This window comes from Ranitomeya variabilis, chromosome 8, assembly GCF_051348905.1.
Source record: "Ranitomeya variabilis isolate aRanVar5 chromosome 8, aRanVar5.hap1, whole genome shotgun sequence".
Classification (NCBI taxonomy): Eukaryota; Metazoa; Chordata; class Amphibia; order Anura; family Dendrobatidae; genus Ranitomeya; species Ranitomeya variabilis.
In genome coordinates this window covers 102,678,442-102,697,947 of record NC_135239.1, presented here as the reverse complement: position 1 = coordinate 102,697,947, position 19,506 = coordinate 102,678,442, and the positions used below count along the sequence as shown (strand labels likewise).

The window sequence follows — 19,506 nt, the reverse complement described above, 5'->3', positions numbered from 1 at the left end:
GATGTCAGCGGGTGATCAAGCGACGAAAGAAAGTTCCAAACCATCTGCTACGACGTACGATTCTCAGCAGGGTCCCTGATCACTGCTGCGTGTCAGACACTGCGATATCGTAACGATATCGCTAGAACGTCACGAATCGTACCGTCGTAGCGATGAAAATGGCACTGTGTGACGGTACCCTATTGTGCTGTCTTGTTCCTCTACTTTGTGTCCTTTGGGGCAGTTCTGTGATGTTAAGTATTTTGCCATTTGAGTTCTAACTATTGAGGGGAGGTAAAATCTCTTGTACTAGGTTTATTGTAGGCTTAACTTTAAAAAAAAAAAAAAGAGTGTGTACGATAATAACTTTCCAAATAATTTCAGAAGTGATTTTACCCTAAACAAAAGCAAAAGGCCCATCTGCGAGGTTTCCAGCAGTGTGAAATGATGACGAGCTAATGTTGGGGCTACTCAGACAAAATAGTCAATGAAAGGAATTCAGACCTATAATTATGAGAACTTTAGAAAGCTTTGCTTATAGATGACACCCTGTATGGAGCAGCTAATCTGTCCTTATAGGTTGGGGCTATGGTGGCATCTACCTGGCAGACACATGGTAGAATAGATTTTTTTCTTTGTATGGCGGCAATTGTTTCACTACGCAGCAAATAGGTGCTTGAGAAAGGACAAGTAATGAAAACACTTTCTGCATCTATCCGGAGTGCTATCTTCCCTTGTGTGGGGGGGGCGCACTCCACAGGCCCGCCGGCTGCACAGCGTGGGGGGCGCACCCCTCAGGCCCGCCGGCTGCACAGCGTGGGGGGCGCACCCCTCAGGCCCGCCGGCTGCACAGCGTGGGGGGCGCACCCCTCAGGCCCGCCGGCTGCACAGCGTGGGGGGCGCACTCCTCAGGCCCGCCGGCTGCACAGCGTGGGGGGCGCACTCCTCAGGCCCGCCGGCTGCACAGCGTGGGGGGCGCACTCCTCAGGCCCGCCGGCTGCACAGCGTGGGGGGCGCACTCCTCAGGCCCGCCGGCTGCACAGCGTGGGGGGCGCACTCCTCAGGCCCGCCGGCTGCACAGCGTGGGGGGCGCACTCCTCAGGCCCGCCTGCTGCACAGTGTGGGGGGCGCACTCCTCAGGCCCGCTGGGTGCACAGCGTGGGGGGCGCACTCCTCAGGCCCGCCTGCTGCACAGTGTGGGGGGTGCACTCCTCAGGCCCGCCGGCTGCACAGCGTGGGGGGCGCACCCCTCAGGCCCGCCGGCTGCACAGCGTGGGGGGCGCACTCCTCAGACCCGCCGGCTGCACAGCGTGGGGGGCGCACTCCTCAGGCCCGCCGGCTGCAGTGTGGGGGGCGCACTCCTCAGGCCCGCCGGCTGCAGTGTGGGGGGCGCACTCCTCAGGCCCGCCGGCTGCAGTGTGGGGGGCGCACTCCTCAGGCCCGCCGGCTGCACAGCGTGGGGGGCGCACCCCTCAGACCCGCCGGCTGCACAGCGTGGGGGGCGCACCCCTCAGACCCGCCGGCTGCACAGCGTGGGGGGCGCACTCCTCAGGCCCGCCGGCTGCAGTGTGGGGGGCGCACTCCTCAGGCCCGCCGGCTGCAGTGTGGGGGGCGCACTCCTCAGGCCCACCGGCTGCAGTGTGGGGGGCGCACTCCTCAGGCCCGCCGGCTGCAGTGTGGGGGGCGCACTCCTCAGGCCCGCTGGGTGCTGATATGACTACTGTATGTGAGGGGCCAGACTATACACTATGGACAATCCCTCTAAGCCCCATGTACAGACTCCAGTAACATGCCGAGAGGTGCCCCGTGTGCTGGCAGAGGGCGCAGGATACTGACCTGAGCTGGGACTTCTCCTCCTTCGTCATGGCAGCATCTCCTGCCCCCAGGACGGCCTCCAGCACCAGGTACACCGCCAGCTGTCTCCACATCGCCCCCCAGACCCGGGGCTTCTCCGCTGAGCGGCTCATGGCTGCGCCCTGGAGTGCGGGAGGCTCCCGTGACCGCTAAGCCCCGTGTGACTGCATCTCGCCACGGTGTGAACGCCTCCGCTATGCAGCCTGCCACCGGCGGCTCCTCGGTGCTGTGCGTGGACCCCACTGTCACACAGCCGCTGCTTCCGGCTCTCAGCCACTAGGAATGACGAGCTGCCACAGAGCGACTCTCAGCCAATCAGCGGGCCGGGACAGTGTAACGTCATGTGCGTGACGTGGAGCCGGAGATCCGGTGGGCGGGACAAGGCATGTGGTGACAGAGCGCAGGCGCAGTCCACCGCCAGTGTAGTCACAGTGCGGGTGAGGAGGCTATATACAGACGAGCTCCATTGTCACACAGGCAGCGAAGTAATGCAGGAATAAGCTGGGGACCAGAAAAGGTCCTTTCCTATGGGAGAGGGCGAGTGAGGAGCTGGCAGAGCTTTGGAAGCAGGACACGTCCGCTCCCTCCAAAGCCTTGCCGGCTATTGAACGTAGGTGCTCTGAACCGTGCGGAATCACCGCACACACTACATGGAACGGGTGACATTTATCTTGGGTGACAATTATCTTGTGGAGGCTCGTATCTCAGCAAGATAAATAGACATGCTGCTGTCTGGAGAGACACGCCGCATGTCCGTCTCCGCAGGGGAGCTGCGGGCGTCTGTGCACACATAGTGGATCCACTGTGCTGTAACATCTGGCCGCTGCAGGTTGGATGCAGCAGAGGTACGCAGTGTTTCCTGATCGTGGGCCCGTACCCTTAGGCTATGTGCACATGATCAGGAATTGGCAGCGCTTTGGACGCAGGTGAATCTTCTATGATCATTGAACCGTGCGGAATCACCGCACTGAAGACATTATACGGGATATATGCAGACGATCAGTAAACGCGGGTTGGCTGCTGTGTACTTGTGCAGTGGCCAGATGTTACAACGCAGTGGATCCACTATGCACAGACGCCTGCGGAGACGGACATGTGGCGTGTCTCTCCAGACAGCAGCGTTTTCACCCATAGAATGTATTGGACGCAGTGACTCCTGTGCATCCAAAGTGCTGCTAGCTTGGTATAGCGAACTAGGAGAGACAAGAGTGGACTCTCTGGACCGTGGGGAGCCCTACCCCTGGGCGAGCGACCTAGGAGATAACGACCCCTATACAGGGACCGCAAGGAGCAAGCCCAGAGGTCACTTACCCACGGTGAGATACCAGTAGGGACGGCTCCAGGAAGAGAGATAAACGAAGGCAGGATACTGAGGAAGAATACGGGAAGCAGCTAGAGAGCCCGGAGGGCTGGGGGGCAGGAATGGAGCTGAGCTGAGGGAAGGAAAACAAAACAAAGACCATAGGTAAACTACAGGAAAAGAAGAACGGGGACTGCAGGTAACAACAAGGAGGAAACGGCGTGAACCAGAGAGAACCGGAAGGTAGCACGGTAAGGCACAGAGTGCAGGTACTTGAGCAGGGAATACGAAGGGCCAAACGTAATAGCAAACGTGCTAAAACAATCAGGCACCAGGAAGCAGGAAGAACTACCTTTTATAGGAGGAGCAGGAACAGGATTGGGTGGAAAGAACATGTGACTTCAGGAGGAGGTAACAGAGACGCTGGGCCTGCGAGCTACAGGGAAGCTAGAGCGCCTGCGCAGAGAAAGAACACCTGCAGAGGAGCGTGCAGACCGGGACGCTGGAGCGGTGGAAACGGCGACGCTGGAGCGTGCAGACCGGGACGCTGGAGCGATGGAACGAGGACGCTGGAGCGTAGCGGAGGATGTAACACTTGGAATCATGAGCACCCGGCCTACAATACATTTCTCCACAATGGAATTGAAATGTTGCCACGTGCTAATAAAGAGTCCACTGTTTAAGATTTGGGGATGCTCAGTTATGATATATACATACAAGTGCCTCTCACAAAATTAGAATATCATCAAAAAGTTAATTTATTTCAGTTCTTCAATACAAAAAAGTGAAACTCATTATAGAGTCATTACAAACACAGTAATCTATTTCAATTGTTTATTTCTGTTCATGTTGATGATTATGGCTTACAGCCAATGAGAACTCAAAAGTCATTATCTCAGTAAATTAGAATAATTAACAAAAAACACCAGCAAAGGCTTCCTAAGCCTTGGTCTGTTTCAGTAGGCTCCACAATCATGGGGAAGACTGCTGACTTGATAGGAAGGTAAGCCACAAAAGGTCATTGCTAAAGAAGCTTTCCATCTTTGGCTAATATAATAAGTTGATAAAGAATGCTCTATTTCTCGGCATCCTGAACAGGAGGGAATTCAAATTTCTTAACATTTCCCTTTTCTAAGATCCATAAGGACTCAGTAAATCCCCCCGGGCATCCCATAATCTCTGGTATCGATTCCATAACCAGTAATCTTTCTCACTATTTGGATCTTTTCCTCCAGAAGTACTGTATGTTATCGAGTTAGGTTCTTACTTAAAGGACTTGTCCCAGTTAATTGACCATCTCCACTCTTTGCCCGTCCTCCCTGATTGCATTCTGATAACCATGGCTGTTCAAGCTCTTTATAGCAACATACCTCATGACCGTGGCTTGGAAACAACAAAACTATTTTTACTCCAAGATGAGGACATGCCCGCCACACAGCAAGAATTTTTACTTAGCACCATTAAATTCATTTTAAATAATAATATATTCTCTTTTGAGAATGCTACCTATAGACAGTTGAAAGGTTGTGCAATGAGACGAGATTTGCCCCCAGCTATGCAAACGTGTTCATGGGGGCTTTAGAGGCACTTTTCATTTCCCCTTTTCTTCATCCGAGTGGTAAAATAGCTCTGTATCGCCGATTCATTGAGGACTTGTTCCTAGTTTGGACGCGGTCCCTGGACAAAGCATCTGACTTCTTTCAAAGGATAGATGATAATTCCTGGGGGTTATCCTTCTCAGCTTCAATGTCAAATACCAATATACAATTTTTGGATTTGATGATACATGTTGACCCAATGGGAAAATTCCACACTTCTACTTTTTTTTTAAAAAGTGGACGTAAACAGTTATTTACCTTTTAATACTGGTCACCTTCCGAGGTGGATCACTAATATCCCCTATGGCCAGTATTGGCGTATCCGAAAAAACTGCACCAATGAGAATGACTTTCAGAATGAATCCAAGATTTAAAAAAATTGTTTTTTTAGAGAAAGGCTACCCTAAAAAATTAATCCATTATACTTTTAATAAACTTCAACCCTTGTCTCAAAAAGATTGTCTCAGTAAGATTAAAACCAAGACCGATAGGAGGAAAGAAACCTCAGAAATCAGTAAGTGGAGTTTTATTACCACTTATAATTATTCCCATGCATGGGATTACTCAAGAAATATTGGTTTATTTTAAGGCAGGACCCAATCCTTTCAAAATATCTTTCCGCTAAACCTAAATTTGTTTATAGAAGGAATTGCACCCTTCAGAATATGATTGCCCCCAGCAACACGACGCTCAATATTCATTCTCCATTAATTACTAATACACTTAATCCCGGCTGCTTCACATGTAAGGCGCCAAAATGCCTCTGCTGCACTTCTATTGTGCATGGTGCTAAACAATTTAAATCGACCATTCCTGGCACTAATTTTAATATCAACTATCATGTCAATTGCCAGTCTTCGTATGTGATTTACCTGATCCAATGTACGTGTGGGCTCACCATCCAGACGATGCACGCCGTCTGAATAAGCATAGGCAGAATATTCGCAATGGGTTCCTTCTGCATAGTCTATCCAAGCATTTTTCACTAGTACATCAGAAAGATCCCAGATATTTATTATTATTATTTATTGTTATAGCGCCATTTATTCCATGGCGCTTTACATGGGCGGAGGGGTATACATAATAAAAACAAGTGCAATAATCTTAAACAATACAAGTCATAACTGGTACAGGAGGAGAGAGGACCCTGCCCGCGAAGGCTCACAATCTACAAGGGATGGGTGAGAATACAGTAGGTGAGGATAGAGCTGGTCATGCAGCGGTTTGGTTGATCGGTGGTTGCTGCAGGTTGTAGGCTTGTCGGAAGAGGTGGGTCTTCAGGCTCTTTTTGAAGGTTTCGATGGTAGGCGAGAGTCTGATGTGTTGTGGTAGAGGGTTCCAGAGTAGGGGTGATACGCGAGAGAAATCTTGTATACGATTGTGGGAAGAGGAGATAAGAGGGGAGTAGAGAAGGAGATCTTGTGAGGATCGGAGGTTGCGTGTAGGTAAGTACCGGGAGACGAGGTCACAGATGTATGGAGGAGACAGGTTGTGGATGGCTTTGTACATCATGGTTAGGGTTTTGTAGTGGAGTCTCTGGGCAATGGGGAGCCAGTGAAGGGATTGACAGAGGGGAGAGGCCGGGGAATAGCGGGGGGACAGGTGGATTAGTCGGGCAGCAGAGTTTAGAATAGATTGGAGGGGTGCGAGAGTGTTAGAGGGGAGGCCACAGAGCAAGAGGTTGCAGTAGTCAAGGCGAGAGATGATGAGGGCATGGACTAGGGTTTTTGCAGATTCTTGGTTGAGGAATGTACGGATTCGTGAAATATTTTTGAGTTGAAGTCGACAGGAAGTGGAAAGGGCTTGGATATGTGGTTTGAAGGAGAGATCAGCGTCAAGGATTACCCCGAGGCAGCGAGCTTGTGGGACTGGGGAGAGAGGGCAGCCGTTTACTGTAATGGATAGGTTTGTTGGGGGGGTCGCGTGAGATGGGGGAAAGATGATGAATTCTGTTTTGTCCATGTTAAGTTTCAGAAATCTATCGGAGAAGAAGGATGAAATAGTGGACAGATATTTAGGGATTCTGGTTAGTAGGGAGGTGATATCTGGTCCAGAGATGTAGATCTGTGTGTCGTCAGCATAGAGGTGATACTGAAAGCCATGAGATTCTATGAGCTGTCCCAGGCCAAAGGTGTAAATGGAGAAGAGCAGGGGCCCAAGGACTGAACCTTGTGGGACTCCGACAGATAGTAGGCGAGGTGAGGAGGTGGTGTGTGAGAGGGAGACGCTGAATGTCCGGTCTGTTAAGTATGATGAGATCCAGGATAGGGCCAAGTCTGTGATGCCAAGGGATGAGAGGGTCTGTAATAATAGGGAATGGTCCACTGTGTCAAAGGCAGCCGACAGGTCGAGGAGGAGGAGGACAGAGTAGTGTCGCTTGCTCTTGGCGGTTAAGAGGTCATTGGTGACCTTAGTTAGGGCAGTTTCAGTGGAATGGTGTGACCGGAAGCCAGATTATAAGCGGTCAAAGAGGGAGCAAGAAGAGAGATGGGAGGACAGTTCAAGGTAGACGTGTTGTTCCAGTAGTTTGGAGGCATAAGGGAGAAGTGATATAAGGCGATAGCTAGATACAGAGGATGGGTCAAGAGAGGTCTTTTTGAGGATAGGTGTGATGGAGGCATGTTTAAAGCTTGAGGGTAAAACACCAGTTGTTAGTGATAGGTTGAAGAGATGGGTTAGGATTGGGATGAAGACTGTGGTGAGGTTTGGGATGAAGTGGGATGGGAGCAGGTCAAGTGCACAGGTGATGAGATGCGATTTTGAGAGTAGAGTGGAGACTCGATCTTCTGTAATGGTGGAGAAGTTGGTTTTGAAGGTGGAGGGCTGGGAAGTCGGGAGGAAGGGCTCTGGGGGTTGTTGACCAAAACTGTCTCTGATGTTCTCAATCTTCTGCTTGAAAAATGAGGCAAAGTCTTCAGCTGAGATAAGTGGGGAGGGAGGAGGTGCTGGGGGACGGAGGAGAGAATTGAAGGTGTTGAATAACTGTTTAGGGTTGTGAGACAGGGAGGATATGAGAGATGAGAAGTAGGTTTGAATCTTATTATCATCGATTACATACCTGATAATGTTCCTGACCGGTATAGGAGGTTAATCAGTAGGGTGAGCTTTTGGATTTTTAAATTGAGCAATCTCTCTCCTGAGGGACTTAATCTTATGATAGAAAATGTGGCTAAATAATGTGACATTTATCTTATCTTACATATATTTTTATTTTTTGTCTGTTCTTCTAATTATGTATTATGCTATGTCTTTATTTATTTAGGGTCATTCATTATGTAATTTTTTATAATACACTTTTTTATATCTACTTTGGTTTTTAATATTTTAGAGCATAATTATTCCTTTTTTTCTTTTTTTTATTTCATTATACATTTATAAGGTTATTGCATTATATTTCTTATGTACATTATGTTACTGGTTTTCATTCATTGTACTTCCCCTTTTCCTCCTTTGTACCTCCCTTTCTCAATTTTTATTAGTTATCGTCCCTTTAAATACTTCCTTTTCCCCTTTTTAACCTTTTTATTCATTATCACCTGAAGAAGACAGCGATTGGCTGTTGAAACGCGTTGTGATTAAAGTTTTTAAAAAAACTCCAACCTGTGCCACGGCGGCCTCTGTCATCAGCGTTACCTTCCAGACTGCTTTATACATTTTTAATTTGCATTTCTAAAGAAGTTGGCTGTTCGCAGAGTGCAGTATCCAAGCATATTAACCCCTTAACCCCCAAGGGTGGTTTGCATGTTAATGACCTGGCCAATTTTTACCATTCTGACCACTGTCCTTTTATGAAGTTATAACTCTGGAATGCTTGCATGGATCCCGGTAATTCTGACAATGTTTTCTCGTGACATATTGTACTTCATGTTGGTGGTAAAATTTCCTTGACATTACTTGCGTTTATTTGTGAAAAAAACGGAAATTTGGCAAAAATTTCGCAAGTTTCCAACTTTTAATTTTCATGCCTTTAAATCACAGAGATATGTCACACAAAATACCTAATAGATAACAATTCCCACATGTTTACTTTACATCAGCACAATTTTGGAACCAACATTTTTTTTTTGTTAGGGAGTTATAAGGGTTAAAATTTGACCAGCAATTTCTCATTTTTATAACACCATTTTTTTTAGGGACCACATACCATTTGAAGTCACTTTGAGTGGTCTATATGATAGAAAATACCCAAGTGTGACACTATTCTAAAAACTGCACCCCTGAAGGTGCTCAAAACCACATTCAAGAAGTTTATTAACCCTTCAGGTGTTTCACAGGAATTTTTGGAATGTTCTCCAATTTGTTTTATTTTACCAAGGGTAAAAGGAGAAATTGGACACCAAAAGTTGTTGTACAATTTGTCCTGAGTACGCCGATTCCCCATATGTGGGGGTAAGCCACTGTTTGGGCGCATGGCAGAGCTTGGAAGGGAAGGAGCGCCATTTGACTTTTCAATGCAAAGTTGGCTGGAATTAAGATAGGACACCATGTCTCGTTTGGCGAGCCCCTGATGTGACTAAACAGTGGAAACCCCCCACAACTGACCCCATTTTGGAAAGTAGACCCCTATGGAACTTATCTAGATGTGTGGTGAGCACTTTGATCCCCCAAGTGCTTCACAGAAGTTTATAATGTAGAGCCGTAAAAATAACAAATCTTATTTTTTTCACAAAAATGATTTTTCGTCCCCAATTTTTTTATTTTCCCAAGGGTAACAGGAGAAATTGGACCCCAAACGTTGTGTAATTTGTCCTGAGTACGCTGATACTCCATATGTGGGGGTAAACCACTGTTTGGGCGCACGGCAGAGCTCAGAAGGGAAGGAGCACCGTTTTACTTTTTCAATGCAGAATTGGATGGAATTGAGATCGGATGTCATGTTGCATTTACAGAGCCCCTGATGTGCCTAAACAGTGGAAACCTCCCAATTCTAACTCCAACCCTAACCCCAACACACCCCTAACCGTAATCCCAACCCTAACCACACCCCTAACCTTAACACACCCCTAACCCCAACACACCCCTAAACATAATCCCAACCCCAACACACCCCTAACCCTAATCCCAACCCCAACACACCCCTAACCCCAACACACCCTTAACCCTAATCCCAACCCTAACCATACCCCTAACCCTGACACACCCCTAACCCAACAGTAAACGTAATCCAAACCGTAACCCCAACTTTAGCCCCAACTCTAACCCTAATGGGAAAATGGAAATAAATACATTTTGTTTATGTTATTATTTTTCCCTAACTAAGGCGGTGATAAAGGGTGGCTTGATTTACTATTTATAGCGGGTTTTTATGATTGGCAGCTGTTACACACTAACAGACGCTTTTTATTGCAAAAAATATTTTTTGCGTTAACACATTCTGAGAGCTATAATTTTTCCAGATTTTGGTCCACAGAGTCATGTGAGGTCTTGTTTTTTGCGGGAGGAGTTGACGTTTTTATTGGTACAATTTTTGGGCACATGACATTTTTTGATCGCTTTTTATTCCGATTTTTGTTAGGCATAATGAACAAAAAACAGCAATTCGTGAATTTCTTTGGGGGGGCGTTTATACCGTTCCGCGTTTGGTAAAATTGATAAAGCAGTTTTATTCTTCGGGTCAGTATGATTACCGTGATACCTCATTTATATAATTTTTTTATGTTTGGGCGCTTTTATACAATAAAAACTATTTTATAGAAAAAATTATTTTTGCACCGCTTTATTCTGAGGGCTATAACGTTTTTATTTTTTTGCTGATGATGCTGTTTTGCGGCTCATTTTTTACGGGACAAGATGACGTTTTCGGCTATATCATGTTTATTTATATCCGTCTTTTTGATCACGTGTTACTCTACTTTTTGTTCGGCGGTATGATGATAAAGCATTGTTTTTTGCCTCGTTTTTTTTTAAATTTTTTTACGGTGTTCATTGCAGGGGTTAACTAGTGGGACAGTTTTATAGGTCGTGTCGTTACCGACACGGCGATACTATATATGTGTACTTTTATTTATTTTTTTTAATTTACATAAAGAAATGTATTTATTGGAACAATATACATATATATTTTTTTTTTACACATGTAAATATTTTTTTTTTTACTTTGTCCGAGGGTGGGACACCATGGTACAGTGTCAGATCGCTGATCTGACATTTTGCACAGCACTGTGTCAGATCAGCGATCTGACAGGCAGTGCTGCAGGTTTGCTGGCCAGGCGCTTGCAAGCCACCTCCCTGCAGGACCCGGAAGGCCGCTCCGCGGCTATCTTGGATCCGGGGGGCCTGCAGGGAGGAGGTCGGAGGAGACACTCAGTACAACGCGATGACATCGCGTTGTTCCGAGGGTCTCTGGGAAGCATGCAGGGAGCCCCCTCCCTGCGCGATGCTTCCTTATGCAGCCGGAACACTGTGATCATGTTTGATCGCAGTGTTCCAGGTGTTAATGTGCCGAGAGCGGTCCGTGACCACTCCTGGCACATAGTGCCGGATGTCAGCTGTAATAATCAGCTGACACCCGTCCACGATCGGCTGCGCTCATTGTCCTTTGACTATTATGCCAAATATGGGAACCCCCTTTTTGATTGTGTGCTATTGTTTTGAGATACCTTATATATAGGTGAGCCTCCATTGTTCTCATATAGAGTTCACGAGAGATTGTGACACTACATACAAGTGCTTCTCACAAAATTAGAATATCAACAAAAAGTGAATTTATTTCAGTTCTTCAATACAAAAAGTGAAACTCATTTTATATAGCGTCATTACAGAGTGATCTATTTCAAGTGTTTATTTTTTTTAATGTTGATGATTATGGCTTACAGCCAATGAAAACCCAAAAGTCATTATCTCAGTAAATTAGAATACTTTATAACACTAGCTTGAAAAAATGATTTTAAAGGGAATGTCACCTACTTTTTCATATATAAGCTTCGACCACCGCCATCAGGGGCGGTCCGGTCCGATGGGCGTTGCGGTCCGGGTCCGGCACCTCCCATCTTCCTACGAGGATGTCCTCTTCCTTGCTTCCTGTCACGGCTCCTGAACAGGCGTATGTTATCTGCCCTGTTGAGGGCAGAGCAAAGTACTGCAGTGCGCAGGCGCTGGGCTTCTCAGACCTTGCAGGAGCTGCGACAGGAAGCAAGGAAGAGGACGTCATCAAATGAAGATGGGAGGTGCCAGACCCGGACCGCAACACCCATCGGACCGGACGCCCCCCCCCGGATGCGTGTAATCTAAGGCCTCTGACCTTTCTAATCTATATAATCTACCCTCTTTTTCTTATCTTTCAGGTTACATCGGGGGCTTATCTACAGCATTACAGAATGCTGTAGATAAGCCCCTGATGGCGGTGGCTGCAGCTTATATACGAAAAAGTAGGTGACAGATTCCCTTTAAAATCATTTTTTCAAGCTGGTGTTATAAAGTATTCTAAATTTACTGAAACTTCTGGCTTTTCTTTGACTGTAAGCAATAATCATCAACATTAACAGAAATAAAAACTTGAAATAGATCACTCTGTAATGATGCTATATAATATATGAGTCTCACTTTTTGTATTGAAGAACTGAAATAAATTAACTTTTTGGTGATATTCTAATTTTGTGAGAAGCACCTGTATAAGCCACAATCTCTCGGGGACTCTATATGAGAACAATGGATGATCACCTATATATAAGGTATCTCAAAACAATAGCACACAATCAAAAATTGGCGTCCTCATAGTTGAACATCGCCTCTATGTAGCTGAGCCGATCAAGTTGTGCCAGCTTCTAGTCTTCCAAGGAAGCTATTGAAGCATGGCAAAAGTAAAAACAAAAAATGTTTTTAAAAATATGAAAAAAATTAAAAATATATAAAAGTTCAAATTACCCCCCTTTTGCCTCATTCAAAATAAAACAATAAAAAAATCAAACCTACACATATTTGGTATCGCCGTGTTCAGAATCGCATAATCTATCAATAAAAAAAGTTTGGAATTTTTTTCATCACTTACATAAAAAAGAACCTAGACATGTTTGGTGTCTATGAACTCGTAATGACCTTGAGAAACATAATGGCAGGTCAGTTTTAGCATTTAGTGAACCTAGCAAAAAAGCCAACCAAAAAACAAGTATGGGATTGCACTTTTTTTGCAATTTCACCACATTTGGAATTTTTTCCCCGTTTTCTAGTACACGACATGGTAAAACCAATGGTGTTGTTCAAAAGTAAAACTCGTCTCGCAAAAAATAAGCCCTCACATGGCAATATTGCTGGAAAAATAAAAAAGTTATGGCACTGGGAAGGAGGGGAGCGAAAAACTAAAACGCAAAACCGAAAAAAGCTCTGGGGATTTAAGTTCAGATAGCAGCCCCTATGCTTAGAAACCAGGAATGACTGGTGCAGTATCGGGGTGCAACGTCCGTCACAATTTTTGTCAGCCTGATACAGGCGGCCTCGATTCATAAAAGTTTATGAAGCGAGGCCACGCCCACTGGCCGGGAGTATGTATAACTGATACACACTCTGCAGTCCTGGCTTAGAAACTGGCAAATCCTCACAGCACAGTGTATGCATTAGGGGGGATTCATAAGTCTGCAGTCACACAGAGTGACTGTAAACTTATCGATTTGGAAGAGAGAGAGAGAACAAACACAGAGAAAACACAAGGCTTCTGGGCATGCCCAATGTGTAAAAACGGATTCGGCAGCCAGAATCGTTCATTCACACATCCGTTTGATGCGTTTATCGCCGGACAGAAAAAACGTTGCAGGAGATGTTTTTTGTGTCCGGCAAAAAAGCCTGAAGGGACGGATCCAGCACAAAACGGATGAAACGCATGTCCTTCAGACACAATCCGGCGCTAATACAACTCTATGGTAAAAAAAAAACGGATCCGGCGTGTAAAAAAAACGGATCCGTTTTTTGCCGGATTGTGCCTGAAACAAAAACCCTGATGTGTGAAAACAGCCTTAGTCAGAGACCAATTGTGCAAGTTCTCCCACTTAAAAAGATGAGAGGCCTGTAATAATAAGAAAATGGAAGACATACAAGGCCACTGATAACACTGGTCTACAAAAAAAAATAAAAATTCTGGCATGGACTATAAGAACAGTTTTAGACTAATTTGAGGGTGCTGAATTCAAATCTGATCATATAATTTCTCTATCACATCACGTTTTTGCGCTATAGGTATATAGCCCATTTTCATGAATTCCATGATAAATATAAGTAGTGTATGAAAAGTGCCGGTTTATACAGTTCACTAAGGTAAATTTAGTTTAATTTGGGTGGTTAATTTGTGTTGATTTGAAAATGGTTAACTTTCTTTTGGGTCTGCAAGGAGGGTACACAAAACACCCTTGTTTTCTGTGTGTTACAATATCAGAGGCAGGAACGAGAGTGGACCCTCTGGACCGTGGAAGAGACCTACCCCCGGGCGAGCTGACCCAGTGTTAACCAACCCCTATACAGGGGCTGTCGGGAGCAGGCCCAGAGATCACCAATCCACAGTAGCAGATACCAAGAGGGATGGCTCAGGGAAAGAAGGAATAGAAGAGGAGAACAAAAACGGAAACACAGGAATGAGGAAGGTGGAACCTATGGAGGTGGACAAGGAGGATGGACGTCAGACTTGAGCTGAAGGAGAACTGAAACGGAGATCCACGGGCAAGCTGAAGGAAGACTGAGACGGAACTGTGGGGAGAGAAGAAAAGGGAGAGCAGAGTAAGTAAAGGCACAGAAAGCGCGAGGCAGGAAGTAGAACGCCAAGCTAGCACGGAGGTACTATACACAGAACGGAGAGGGGCCGGAGGCAGAAGCAAATGCAAAAGACACTCAGGCACCTCCTAGCAGGGGAGGTGGCCTAAAATAGCGTGAGCCTTACCAGGATTGGCTCTCCGGATCGAAACATCCGGAAGCAGAAGGAGCAGGACTGGGATGAGTGCGCTTATTGCAAGACGCCGCGCACCTGCGCAGAAGCTGGACTCCTCCAGCAGCAGGACATGGAGGAGGAGCCTGCCGAAGACGCGCGCGCCGCCTCCCGGAAGCAGGACAGCAGGAGCGAGCAGCGCCGGAAGGAGTCAGCGCCGTCAAGGAGGAAGAGAGAGAAGCGCGCCGGGGCCTGGGAGAAGAGCGGCCAGGAATAGCTGCCGCAGCCGAAGAAGCCGGAACAATGCGCTGGGATCCAGGAGCAGGACAACGAAGGTGAGTAGCGGCCCTAACACTGTGCTACTGGGACAGTAGAGCTACAGCAGAGCATTGGGTGAAAACTGAATGGCCTCAGTGACAGAGTTTGGCATCTGGCGATAAGAATGTCACCCATGATCCTCTAGTGGATAGGAAGAATATTGTCTTTCCTCCTTTACACATAAAACTTGGATTGATGAAGCAGTTCGTCAAAGCTATCAATCACAGTGGAGAATGCTTTAACTATATATGTTCAACTTTTCCTGGTCTTAGTGAAGAGAAGAAAAAGGCTGGAGTATTTGATGGACCTCAAATAAGAACACTTATGAGAGACCCAAATTTTATCACATCAATGAATGAGACAGAAGAAAGAGCTTGGAATGCATTTTGTAATGTGGTGCAGAATTTTCTAGGGAATAAGAAAACAGACAACTATGAAGAGATTGTGGAAGAGCTACTAATGAGTCTGCGAAATCTTGGATGTAGAATGAGTATCAAGATTCACTTTTTACACAGCCATTTGGACTTTTTTTTACCAGAGAACCTTGGGGATGTGAGCGAGGAACAAAGGGAGCGTTTTCATCAGGACATTAAAACTATGGAAGAACTGTATCAAGGCCGGTGGGACTCACATATGATGGCTGACTATTGCTGGAGCTTGATGAGAGACAACCCAGTAGCTGTACATCACAGATCAGCCAAGAAAAGATAGTTCAAATAACTGCCATTTGCCATTCATCTGTGTGCAATATATATATGTGTTTTTATATTTTGTAGTTTCATTGTGTAAGTATATTTGATTTGCTGTACATATACTTTGTAATCTTTGTTATTCCTTGATTAAAAATATACAAAATGTAGTACCGAAAATCATGTGTTTTTATCATAAAACATTAGGAGTAATTTTCATCAAAAATTGAAAATATCTCGAAATCCTGATGTGATAGCCAAAAACGGAGTTCATATTTGTAATCAGCAGCCAAAATTGACTTAAAATGTTTTAAAACCTTTTGCCAGAAAAATTGCGTTGACCAGTGTAATCTGATCTCACCCTGTGGGGTCAAAATGATCACAAGAACATTGACGAAAAATCCCAGATCCACACAGGGAAATCTAGTGAATGACCTGCATAGAGCTGGGACCACAGTAACAAAGGCTACCATCAGTAACACACTACGCCACAAGGGACGTGTCCCCCTGCTTCAGCCAGTACATGAGAACAAAATATGAGGAACCGGAGCATGATTGTATAAAAGGAATGCTTTATTATAACAAAATAATTAATTAAAAACAGTAGTAACATTTAGAGGTGTGTAGTAAGCACCATGATATACACATGGGAAGACACTCACCCCTCTGATATCCCCTGTAAATGGTATCAAGGAGAGGCCCCTACCATATCGTACAGCCTGGTTAAGTGACCAATCTAATATAAGTCACAAAGTACAAAAAGTAAAATATAATAAAGTGAAACAAGTCCGCTTACCAGGATACAAGAGGGGAAGATAGAGGAGCAGGGTCCCGCCAAAGTGCCGCTCCCGACACGTGTTTCGCGGCCAAGAAATGCCGCTTTCTCAAGGAAGTGCGGTAGTAACCAAAAGGACCTATTTTTAAGCCTGCTGACCTGCGTCATATGTCCATATTGGACCAATACTCGCGGCACCGGCGGCGCATGCGCACGGCGACGGACGGGTCCACCATGGGGGCAGGGCGCAAGACCGAGCGCGAGAGCTCCGGGAGTAATCCCGGGACGCTCGCACAGGGCACTAGAGCGCCCGCCCACATGGGGGAGCCGCCCACCAGCCGGGCGATGCGCACGGCCACTAGGAGGTGACAGCTAGAGGTCCGGACCAAGAAGTATTTAATGGTAGCTTCCATATATTAGAGAAGGGGTGGATAAAAATAGGGGCATTATACAAAGGTGCAGTAATGTCTGTATAGGCATTAACGGGGACACATAAAGATGTGCCACACAGCGCATGATAAGATATATAATAATAAATGCACCAAGTACATCGCAGTGATACTCAAATAGAGTGATAATTGTATCAAATTTATAGTAGCGATATAAATACTTAATCAGCATTCTCAAGGTGGCTAAATTACATCTATGTCCCATAAAAAGAAAGAAAAGTCACATATCTGCACAAAATAGTATAACAAATGCTATGAGACATCAATGAACATCATTGGTTATATATCCATTAAATGACATAATTATATCTATAATAGGTAGCAATGAAATCAAAGTATCCAATAAATAGCACATATGATCTAATAATCTTGTGTTCCCACAGATGTCCACATCCCGCCACGACAAGGAGCTCCAGAGCAACGAGTCCAAACCGACGAAAGAGACCAACGGCAAAAAGAAAGATCCAAAGGTAAGAGAAGTAGTTAATACTGCAAAAACGAAACAAAAATAACAACAATTAAAATACAAAATAAAACCAAAGAACAATGGCGAGATAATGAAGGGACACAGTTATATAACACATTACTAAAGGTATGGAGCAAAGCTCAAGGACTCATTGAGCCCTTTAGGAGTCACACAATCCAAAAGGACAATCCATTTTGTCTCGATCTGAGCGAGACGTTTTTTGTTGTCCCCGCCTCTCACGCCCAGATGGAGCGCATCGATCCCCCGAACAGATAATAATTTTGAGTTGCAATTGTGGTGCAACCAAAAATGTCGTGTTTTTAGTTCTGTATCAGTGGGCACCGTCCTGGCCGCGTCAATGTCCCGCACATGATCACGTATCCGGATCCTAAGTTCACGTGTGGTGAGACCCACGTAGATCTTTGGGCATGGGCAAGTAGCATAATAAATAACATTGGTTGACCCACACGAGATCCGATGTCTTATCTGAAAGGTTTTCAAACCATCGCTGGATTTAAATTCTGAGCAGCGCAGGACATTGGCGCAGGCAAGACAATGCCCACAAGAGATGCACCCTGGGTGGGGGCCAGCAGTACCAAAGGGGTTTTTTGTTGCAGGGACATAATGACTCCTGACTAGCATATCGCCAAGGTTCATACCCCTCCTTGGCGTCATAAGGGGGAAATCACCCAGGGAGACACGCAGGGAGGGCTCGGTCCTAAGTACAGGCCAGTGTTTTTTAAGGATTGAACGCATACTCTCCCACTCATGATTAAAGGTGGAGATGAATCGAATGTGATCACCTCCACCTTCTGCACGACGTCGAGGGGCAGAGTGCAATAGATCATTCCTCTGAGTTCTGCGAGCACGGTCATAACCTGCTTTAATGGACCTGCGGCTATAGCCGCGATCTCTGAATCTCTGTTTTAAATCGTCCGACCGTGCTTCAAATTTGATATCAGAAGAACAAATTCGCCGCATCCTGAGGAACTGTCCGACCGGGACGGCCCTCACCGTGGCTGAATGGTGAGCAGAGGTGGCATGTAGCAAAGAATTAACTGAAGTGGGCTTCCTGAATACGTCCGTCTGGATGCGCCGGTCCGAATCAACCTCCAGGCGGACATCCAGGAAGTCCACAACGGTCTCACTAAATGTATATGTGAGCCGTATATTTTGCCTGTTATTATTTAAAGTGTCCATGAATTCCTCGAGCTGGTGGGCAGACCCCCCCCACATAAAAAGAATATCGTCGATATAGCGATACCAGCACAGCACATGGGCAGCGGCGGGCGGGCCCCCGTCGCCAAATATCTCCCCCTCCCAGGCGCCAAGGAAGAGGTTGGCGTACGAGGGCGCGCACGCCGCGCCCATGGCCGTGCCGCGCTTCTGTAGATAGAACAGGCCAGTACATGTCCAGGCCCCACTGAAGTTTGCTAGAGAGCATTTGGATTATCCAGAACAGAGGTGTCAAACTGCATTCCTCAAGGGCCGCCAACAGGTCATGTTTTTAGGATTTCCTTAGCATTCCACAAGGTGCTGGAATCATTCTGTGCAGGTGATTAAATTATCACCTGTGCAATACAAGGAAATCCTGAAAACATGACCTGTTGGCGGCCCTCGAGGAATGCAGTTTGACACCTCTGATCCAGAAGATTATTGGGAGAATGTCATATGGTCTGATGAAACCAAAGTAGAACTGTTTGGTTGAAACAAAACTCGTCGTGTTTGGAGGAGACAGAATGCCGAGTTGCATCCAAAGAACACCATATCTACTGTGAAGCATGAGGGGGTAAACATCATGCTTTGGGGCTATTTCTCTGCAAAGGGACCAGGACGACTGATCCATGTACATAAAAGAATGAATGGGGCCATGTATTGTGAGATTTTGAGTGCAAACCTCCTTCCATCAGCAAGGGCATTGAAGATGAAATGTGAATGGGTCTTTCAGCATAATGATCATGAGCACACCACCAGGGCAACGAAGGAGTGGCTTCGTAAGAAGCATAAGAAGGTCTCCAGATCTCAACCCCACAGAAAACCTTTGGAGGGAGTTGAAAGTCCATGTTGCCCAGCGACAGGCCCAAAACATCACTGATCTAGAGATCTGCATGGAGGAATGGGCCAACATACCACCAACAGTGTGTGCCAACCTTGTGAAGACTTACATAAAATGTTTGACCACTGTCACTGCCAACAAAAAATACATAACAAAATATTGAGAACTTTTGTTAATG

At 46.0% G+C, this 19,506-nt stretch overlaps 1 protein-coding gene across 3 annotated transcripts in view; it reads right to left on the bottom strand.

The window, feature by feature from the left end:
• Positions 1-2,152, bottom strand: part of EDEM3 (ER degradation enhancing alpha-mannosidase like protein 3) — a 105,500-nt gene extending 103,348 nt beyond the window's left edge. The window contains exon 1 of one of the 3 annotated variants that reach the window (XM_077278787.1): positions 1,816-2,152. In XM_077278787.1, coding sequence (XP_077134902.1) covers positions 1,816-1,946 — 131 coding nt within the window. In that variant the 5' untranslated portion in view covers positions 1,947-2,152. The remainder of the gene's footprint in view (positions 1-1,815) is intronic. The other 2 variants (XM_077278785.1, XM_077278786.1) reach the window with 2 other exon arrangements.
• Positions 2,153-19,506: the final 17,354 nt, after the last annotated feature.